Below are 10,142 nucleotides of genomic sequence, written 5' to 3'. Positions count from 1 at the left end.
GGGTTTGAAAGAGAGAAAGAAAGAAAGAAAGAAAAGAGAAACAGGGTAAAAGATCACAAAAAATTCCATGCGTATTTTCCTTGCATTTTAATATAAGATTCGCCAATGACCACTAGGTCAAACGGCATGGGATAGCATGGGTGGGGCTTGGGTTTAGGAGCGCGTGGTTTGATCCTATATTACACACACACACACACACACGCACGCACGCACACACACATATAGACACTACAATCATGCGTTATATATTCTCCTCTTCATCCCAAACCAAGAAACAGTATCACCGCTTCTTCTAAGGGCTTTGAAACCTTGATCTCCACCTCCAGTCTATACTTCCCAAACATTTTCTAGCTGCTCAATCTCCCTAATATTCCTCTTTGGCCACTTCTAAAACGTACATCAACATAACAGCATATGGAATAAATAGTATTTTCAATCTATAGGCTGCCCAATGTTGTTTAAAAGCTTCTGAGGAAATAAGGTAATATCACATTTATTCTTGCAAAAATCAAATTCTCTGCTTTACGATAGCTAGAATAACCACCTAACTACCTCTACTGAGGAATCTACTAAAAACTGCAAAACATAGCATGGGCAATTAAAGATTCCCCTCATGACTCATTAGAAGCATTTCGCCTTTTCTAATATTCAACTCTACTTAACAGATATTTCCACCAACACTAATGCGAATACTTTTCACAGATTAGAAGACAACCAACTAATGGATGCACAAAAGGAAAAATACCAAAGGGCCAGAAACTTCATCAGCTTTCTCTTTCCCATACAACTGTTCAACCAACGCAACTGAAAATTCCATTGTAGTTCCAGGTCCACGGCTTGTTACAACTTTTCCATCCACCTGTACCCTTGACTCAACAGCATTTGCACCACTGGATGCTAGTTGTTCCATAAAAGAAGGATAGCCTGTTGCCTGTCAAAGATTAGTTTCTGAGTCATTATCAACTATACAAACGAAACCACTTACCAAAGAAACCGAAGCAGTAGTAGGTATTTGACACACTTACTTTTAATCCCTTCAGTAAACCCCATGCCCCAAGAGCCACAGCAGGTGAAGCACATATTGCAGCATAAAGCTGCCCATCTGCAGCTTGCTTCCTAACCAGGCTTTCCAGAACTCCATTGTTTTTAAGATTGGCAGCGCCGGGTATGCCTCCCTATAATATGTAGAAAGAAAAAGCATAGTTACAAAACCAAGTAGTGAAGAGCAGTTCTAGCAGATAGAGTAGATTTAAAATAAGCCCTCCACTGTGAATTAGTAAATACTACATAAAGGGTTGAGTACGAACATTTCATCGTTCGACAACTTCTATTAGACTTCTAACATGCATTTAGACTTTGAATTTAACTCAAACATTATATCTAACAATAAAAATTGTTATAATGGAAGAAAATTACAGGAAAATATACTATTTCAGAAACAATTGGCAATAAAGAATTAAACAGCGAAGCCAAGAATCAACCTAACAAATGAATTTAATCCCCATAAAAAATAAATAATCAATAATAAAATATCAGACCACAAACAACATTAGAACAGCTAAACAAACATCAAGAAGACAAGAAACATTCATGTGGTTTGGCACATATTGCCACGCTGCACGGGCAAACCAAAGCAGAAAAGCTTCCGCTATTGAACATCAAACTTGCACCCTCTTCCTTACCAGTTCATAAAACAAGAAAAACACCGACACTCGCTTGGATGTATCTATATTCCATCCGCCAAGATAAAAGGCCATATACACTTTATATTAAAGCCGTTAGTAGCTCCTAACTAACTTTAACCCCTCATAACGGTTAGAAAGTAACTAACAGAACAAGTCGATTAAAATCTTTAATATCACCAACCAGAACATAACATCGCTGAATAGTTTTCATTGAATAATCAAAATTTAAGCAAAAATCTTCATTATCATGCCTATCTAAGCTTAGTGTAAATAAAAGGTCCTCATTTCTTCATCTTTTCCGAATGTTTCTCGTCATCCAAACAGCCTAAAAAAATCAAGAGAAAGAGAGATAAATACATACCGGTAGAGTAATGAGATCGAAGACGCTTTGGCTGCAATCAGAAATCAAAGCATCGGCGACGATCTTGACTCCATGGCAAGCATCGACTCGGAGCTGCTTCTCGACGGAAGCAACGGTGACGTCAGCTCCAGCTCGTCGCAGGACGTCGATCGTGATCACCGCCTCAATCGGTTCGGTGCCATTCGCGATCGGAAGCAAAACCTAAGGGAAAAAAAACCAAAACGATCACCATTTCCGGGCAAAAAAAAAAAACAAAAAAGAAAAGCAGATTGAGTAGAGAACTCAGTACGTACCTTTCGAGAAGGAGAAGCCATGGCGGTGGCGGAGACGGAGAAGGAGAAGCGGTTGGGAGATCGGAGCTTCTTCGATGGAGAAGAGGAGCGAGGGAAAGAGAGAGAGAAAGAGGGTTTGGTTTTGGTGCTAAGTGAGGCAGTAGTAGGAGTGTCATTTGGGGGAGCTGTTATTTATACCTTTATTATGAGTTTTCTAGAGACAGAGAGATGGACATGATTGATTGAGCGGAGGAGTACTAGGAATTGGGAGGGGCTAGTGTTGGGTGCGGATATGGTGAATGTGGTTCCATGAGCCTTGCCTTCTTGGGGTTCCAGTTGCCACGTTGAGAGTAGGGCCGTTCATTTCGTTGATTCGAATTTGTAATTTGAGTTGAGATATAATTTTATGTGAGAATTTTTTACTGTAGTAAAAAAGTTAGATGTGACTGTTTCTGAGAGCTTTTTACTGTAGTAAAACTCGAATTTTAAAGTCGAATCGGCGAAATGAACGGTTCCCATATCTGTGAATGTGATTCCATGAGCCTTGTATATGGTGTTCCTTCTTTCTTGAGAACATCGGTATTTTTTAAACGTGTTTAAAACTCATTTTAAAATAATTTTATTTTATATAAAAATAAAAATGAAAACGTTTTCAATCTCATACAGAAATTACTTTTGAAAATACCTTTGGTAGTTTTATTAAGAGATTATTTTCAGTGTAAAAAAACTCATTAATGTCTCTCTTTCTCTCAAACACGCACTAAATGTCTCATTTTTCACTTCTCTCTCATTTTACACTAAACCAAAAAATCGTTTTCATTTCTATTTTTTGTTTTTATTGCGTCAAACACCGTTTTGAAAACGTTTTCATTTTTTCTTTTTCGAAAAATGTGAAAAATAAAAACGGGATCAATTCCAATCACGGCCTCTGTTTTTTTAATCGATAGATCTAGTTAAAATCACACCAAACTAAAACGGTACATAAAACAAATAAATTTTAATATAAATTTGACAATTGAAAAATAAAAAACATCAAAGATTCTTTAATTAAGCTTCATCCATACTATTATGCTCCTTTTAAACTAGTTTATATTTTGTTTCTTTTTCTTTTTCGAAAAGGGAATATGCCGGTGCATTACCCGTAATGTTAAAAAAAAAAAAATCTCATATTTCTAAGTATGATACTGTTCAGTTGCATAATCTTCTTCACGGGCTTTATACCAAAAGATTTCATAAATAATATCATACCAAATAATGTTCAATCGTGTGATTGATAAGGACTCTGGTAGTGAATTTGCTTTTAATTTAGAAAGCTGCACAAGTATTCTCCCAACTTTTATCAAAATATTCTCTCTTTTTGTTATTACTAGTTGAAACCGGGCGCATATGCCAACGAGATTTTATAAGTAATAATAAAAAAATATTTATTGAAATTTCATTTGGAGAAATAAAAGAAAAATGTATAATAAGACAAAAAAAGGGTAAATTACATTTGTGTCCCTTGAACTGTTGGTCTTGTAATAAAATGCCCTCTAAAGTTTAAAATTAACAAATTTTCTCATTGAATAATTCGTCGTTAGCACACGTCTCCATTTTCCACCACCTCCATTAAATTTTGAACGTTAAATGCCACGTGAAAGTCATTGAGGCATTTAATTTTTATTGTATTATGAAATGACGATTTTACCTATATAGATTGGTCAATCTAACTAATCATTAAACGCCATATATGGGCGGTCCTACACCTGTCACCCAATCAAAAGCCTCCCCAACCGCACTCTCTTTCCTCTTCCTTTCCCGTGCACAACCATCAAGCTCCGGCAAGTATTCCGGCGTCCATTTTTGACACCTCCTGGCTCATCAAAAAGCTCTCGTCGAGCCGAGTCTGGATTGGTGTCTTGCAGCTGCCAACTCTGCCAGATGAAGCCACACTTTCCGACTGAAGTTCTGGTAAGCCCAAACTTTCCAATCGCCATAACTTTTATGTATGACCTCCGATCGGAGTGATTCCGGTCTTTATGAACTCATAGTGACAGGAGGAACAAGACCCACCCAAAGTTTGCCGTCAATTCCCGCCAAAAAAGCTTCACCAGAGCTGCCCTCCATGGCCGCCATGCCTACTCTCAAAAAATCACAATCCCGGCAGTGAAGTGCACCACTCCCACCATTTCACTCAGAATCTGTAGATGAGTCAATCCCGACCAGTAGCCGCTGACATCCTTGCCGATTTGCAAGAATTCAAAGTCACCGCTGCTACCCGCCGTGGAGGAGTTTGGTTCCATTGATTTTGGCCGCCATTTCTCATGTTGTTGGTGTCAAAACACTCATAAATAAGTGGGTTACCAAAGCCCTAACTCAATTTCTCTGGTCCATGGCTCACATATGGAGAATTGGAGAAGAGAGATTTCTCATGCCATTTGTTTGTTTCTTGAGAAATTTAAATGGCTTTTGCCCTATTTCTAACTTAACACAGTAAATTACTTATTTACTCTTAAAATGAGTCACGTGGCACTTAACGTTTAAAATTTAACCGAGAGAGCGGAAGAGGAGGATGCGTACTAACGGTAAATTGTTTAGGAGGAAAATTTGTTAATTTTAAACGTTAAGGGGTATTTCGTTGTAAGGCCAATAGTTTAGAGGGGTATACTATAATTTGTCCAAAAAATAAATATAAAACTAAGGGGGGAAGACAAAAATAAAAAATAAAAAGAGAGGGTAAAAGGAAGTAAAGTAAAAAATGAAAATAAAAATTAAAAAAAAAACATTACGAACCCTTTGTCAAGGAAAGAAGATTTATAAAAAAAATAGACACAAACATGTAGGAAAAAAAATTATTTTAACGGGAAATTAATGAAAAAATATATTTATAAAAGTTAATTTAGAGAAATGGAAAAAAAATACATAATAGGGCAAAAAAGTAAGAGTGGAAAAAGGACATACAAGAAAAGAAAGAGAGAGAGAAAAAGAGGGTGGAAAGTTTTTTAAAAGAAAAAAAAGAAAAGAAAAGAAAGCAAAAGTTAAAATAAATAAATAACTAAGGGCTTATTTTTTTAAAATTTAACTTGAGTATAATTCTTTAGTTGAATTTGAGTTATAACTTGAGTTAAACTTGTAACTTGAGTTTGTGTTTGGTTGTGTTTGAGTGAGTCAAAATTTAAATTTGTATTTAGATAGTATTTTAATAAAAACTCAATGCTGATGAAAAATTTTAATATGGTATATGGGTCGGGTTTTATTCGTCTTTTCGTTGTCAACGCATAGAAAAAAAATCATCTCAATCAGAATTAAAATGAAAAAGTTATAGCATTTTTAAGAATAGAAAAAATACTGTTCATTAATTTGAGTTCGAGTTTCTGAACTCGAGTTGAAGGGAAAACTTGAACTCGAATTTTAGTCCTAAACTCAAATTTGAACTCGAGTTTAAACTTAAAAGAACATAAATTCAAATAAAATTATAATTCGAATTGTATTTTTTTGAGTTTTTCACTCAAAAGAACAAACCCTAACTAACTAACAAAATGACACTGACGAAAGAACGGATAATGGATGTTCTTTCTTAGAAAGAAAAATGGGTGCACTGTCCGTAATGCACGATTGAGGAAGACTCTGGTAGTGAATTTGATGCCAAACACTTCTATTCAAAAATATTGATTGTTTCACTTTCACCCAATCACTTACCCATATCGAGTTGGTAACGCTAATTTCATCTTTACACTACTTTAGTGTCCAGTTTGTAGTTCACCAAGAGTGTGTTTGTTAGAGTGGAAAATGGAGAGAGAAAAAATTAGAGGAAAGATTTTAAAGAGGAAAATTAAAAGATTGTTTGTCAGAGTGGAAAATGGAGAGAGAACAAAATTAGAGGAAAGATTTTAGAGAGAAAAATGAAAAGTTTGTTTGGTACAAAAAAAAAAATGAGAAATGAAGATGAAAAATTATAGGGCCTATTAATTTTTAATTCTTCTAATTTTGAAAATAATAAAAGAGAGAAATAATTTGACAACTAAATGAGGTGTAAAATAACTATTAACTTATCATTAATCATATTTTAATTTGTATTGAGGTATTATTATAAAATTTATTAGATTTGACATTTTTTTTACTTTTATTTCTCTTTTACTAAACAATACGAGAAAAAAATCCCCATTTTACCATTCTATTTCTTTCATTTAGGTATTTTACTTCTTCTTTCTTCCTATTTTTCTATCCATCTTACTAAATATAACAAAAAAAAAAAAATTATAACACATACAGGTTATCTTTTAAAAATATTTATAATAAATAGTTTACTTTAAAATATCTATAGTTGTATATTTATAAAATAAATTTTATCGTAAATGTGCTTTGTAAATGGACTATTTATCATAAATATATTAATTGCTATAAATATTCTTAAAAAATCCTATTTGATCTTTCTGCATCTTATAATTTGAATCAAAATAAAAGCAGCTTGATCTTAAAAATATTTCTGCATATTTTTATAACATATTTTGATATGTATGGCAGTTTTAAGATTCGATAATTTTAAGCGTGTGTTTTTTCATATTTACCCCATTGTTTTTTTCCTTTTTTTATTATCTCCCTCTTGCATTTATCTCTCTCTGTCTCGCTATCCTCGACTCCTCGTAACTCTCTCCGATCTCTCTTTCCTCATCCCAATCTCTCTCCCCTCCCCATATGTCTTTCTTTTTCATCCAGATCTCTCATTGTATCTCAAAAACTTGTCCATTTCATATGCATTTTTAATTTAATGTGATTTAAAATATATTCAACAATTAGATATTGATTTTAACAATAAAAATATCTTACCAAAAAAAAATTTAAACGAAAAATAAAACAAAAAAAGAATACCATAATAAAGATTTAAAAAAAATAAGCAAAAAGAGAAAAAGGAGTATTAGAAAGAGCTAAGATTCTTTGCTTTTAAGATGTCACGTAGCAATCCGAAAGAAATGAGTCTTTAGCTCTTTTTTATTATGTATGTATATGTATATACAAGTTGAGTCATGCACTATGCACGTGGAGAATAACTTTATCAGTTTAATCATGCGTCAAAACATGTGATTTCCTTAGAAACTAAATCCATTAATTAGAGTAAAAGAAGAAAAAGTATTTCAAAAAATACATAAAATTAATTAAGATTGTAGGAGTTTTTGACCCAAAAAAACTTAAGTAGGGAGATATTGGCAAGGAATTATTTTAATTAAAAGAAAGAGAAAAAATATTTAAAAGAAGGATATTGTAAAAAAATGAATTGTCAAATAGTATTAGGGGAAAAATAAAAATAGACAATAAGACAAATATAAAAAATAAAAAAATAAAAAAAATGTTTATAAAGAAAACAGGAAAAGCTAAAAAGAAACTATATATAAGTTCTAGGGAAAAGAGAAAAAAAAAACAAGCAAGAAATTAAAAGTGAAAAGAAAAAAAGTATAAAAAAAATAAAATATGAAGGAAAAAAGAAGAGGTTGACACATAATAAAAAGAGGAGTATTCTTTTTTGCTCTTTTATGTATGTTTAGATTTATATGAGATTAGATATAAATATAGATCAATATTACTGTTTCTAATTTGTCTATGGTCAAATAATTTTATTTACAAATAAATGCTTTTAAATATTTTTCTTACAATTATTACCCATTAAATTACTTTCATCCTCAATTGTGCTCACATGAATATCTTTTTACTTATTTATGGGCCTCTACGATAAGATCTTTTAAAAAAATTCACTTGCGAAATACCTTTATGTTCATTTCATCGATTCGAGTTTAGAATTTAATTTTTGCTACAGTAAAAAGTTATCAGAAATAATCACATATAACTTTTTTGTTACATTAAAAAGCTCTCACATAAAGTCACATATCAACTCGAATTAAAAAATCGAATCAGTGAACTAAACAGAGCCATTGTTTTGACCGTTAGATTAAGTTTTAAATGGTCAAATCTGTGCAAGTCTATATTAAAAATTTACATCGCGATGCACATAACTGCTCTCTGTATATCTGACCGTTGGGTATTTTTATGGGGTCTCACCTGGTGGGTTTTTTTTTTATGAAGTCTTAGTAAAAAACTATTGGTCCATTTAGTTTACTGATTCGAGTTGAGATATGACTTTACGTGAGAGATTTTTATTATAATAAAAAAGTTAAATGTGATTATTTTTTAGAACCTTTTACTATAATAAAATTTAAATTAATGAAATAAACGAGATATATATATAAGTAGACTTCTCCATTTATTTTGTTGTTTTGTGTTGTTTCTTTTGCTTTGTCCCTACTAAATAATTTTTCTCAACATATCCTCATCTGAATAAGAACAGTCAATGTGTCGTTTCAAAACTTTTCTATGATACTTTAAATATATCTTTTTAAAAGTAACCCTTATAAATATTTCTCCCTAATTTGTCTAACTAAAGTATTATTCTCAAATTTCTCCCTACTTAGATTTGTTTTTTTCTCTTTTGGCGGCACTATCAACTATTATTTGTCTTATAAATTCTATCACGTAATTTACCCTTGTTCAAACAATTTATCTCCGTATGTCCCTACTCAAACATTTCACACACAGGTGAAAAAAATAAACATTGTCTATTGCCCTTTGTTAGAACTTTTTATATTGTAGATCAAAATTTCAACTATTGATTGTTGATTATTGGAATTTCAAGTTATTCAATATGTAAGAATTATATGATTATTTTACAATAGTCAATTTTTTTTCAAATTAAATCCACTCATTTTTATTTTTAGCATAACTTTATTTTTTTAGCATTTAAAACACTTTAAAACCATATCAAACATTAAACTTCAGCCATCACACATTCATCTCACAATTTCCACAAAATCATGAAACTAGAGGCAAATAACCTAGGCCTTTATCCCACTTTTTCCATATATTCATCAACATTCTCAAGATTGAGTTTTTGAAGTCATTTACCTTTGATTGGTGTCTAGCTTGCCTTGGAAAACCATAGCTCTCCCTTTAGTGTCTTCTTCTAAGAAGAAAAATCATGTTTTAAGGACATGTAGAAAAATGTAGAGAAGAACAAAGTTTGAAAAACCAAACTTAGGATTTTCTTACCAAAATCTTCTTTGAGGTCTTGGATCTTCCAACTAGGAGATGAGAAACAAGATTGTGGAACTTGTTTTGAGAAAATTTTGAGAGTGGGAGGGAGTGTGAGCTTAGGGAAGAATGAGAAGAAATTGAGCCCGTTCACTTCGCTGATTCGAGTTTAGAATTCAAGTTTTTCTACAGTAAAAAGCTCTCACAAACAATCACATCTAACTTTTTTGCTACAGTAAAAAACTCTCATATAAAATCACATCTCAACTCAAATTTAAAACTTGAATCAGCGAAGTAAACGAGGTTGTTTTCACTTGGGACTATTTCAAAGCTTTTGTTTTCATTTGGGACTATTTAAAGTCAAAGCTTCAAGGGTATTTTTGGAACACAAAGGTTTTGGGAGAGAAGCCTGAGGGGGTCGGTTTTCTCATGCATTGGGAGAGGGAAATGGTACAATTTTCCAAGTGTAATTATTACACTTTAATTCTAAATCCTTTGGGTAATTTCTATCTTTATTCAAAGCCTTTTAACCAAAAGCTATAATTCCATTTGTGGTAAGATTCTCCATCAAGGCTTTTCACTTAGACATGACTAGGTGTTGGCGGGCCCTTTTTTTTTTCTTTTTTTTTTTTCCCTTAAAGGTAGATTTAATCCTACTCTTGACATGAATTTCTATTATATTCTAACCATTGGATTGGAATTCTTCTTACCATATCTATTGATGTAATAAGAAACACATGAGTACATTTAACATCTGAGTATCTTAAT

At 32.3% G+C, this 10,142-nt stretch overlaps 1 protein-coding gene across 1 annotated transcript in view; it reads right to left on the bottom strand.

Annotated features, from left to right (window-relative positions):
- The window catches only part of LOC21401639 (protein DJ-1 homolog B), a 4,688-nt gene extending 2,193 nt beyond the window's left edge, over positions 1-2,495 (bottom strand). The window contains exons 1-4 of the mRNA XM_010109950.2: positions 2,340-2,495; positions 2,047-2,247; positions 1,026-1,175; positions 746-931 (exon numbers count right to left, since the gene is read on the bottom strand). Of these exons, the coding sequence (XP_010108252.1) occupies positions 746-931; positions 1,026-1,175; positions 2,047-2,247; positions 2,340-2,360 (558 nt within the window). The 5' untranslated portion in view covers positions 2,361-2,495. The remainder of the gene's footprint in view (positions 1-745; positions 932-1,025; positions 1,176-2,046; positions 2,248-2,339) is intronic.
- Positions 2,496-10,142: the final 7,647 nt, after the last annotated feature.

This window comes from Morus notabilis, unplaced genomic scaffold, assembly GCF_000414095.1.
Source record: "Morus notabilis unplaced genomic scaffold, ASM41409v2 Scaffold79, whole genome shotgun sequence".
NCBI classification, from domain to species: domain Eukaryota; kingdom Viridiplantae; phylum Streptophyta; class Magnoliopsida; order Rosales; family Moraceae; genus Morus; species Morus notabilis.
Note: the sequence above shows the minus strand (reverse complement) of the source record. Positions and strands in the feature narration are given on the sequence as shown.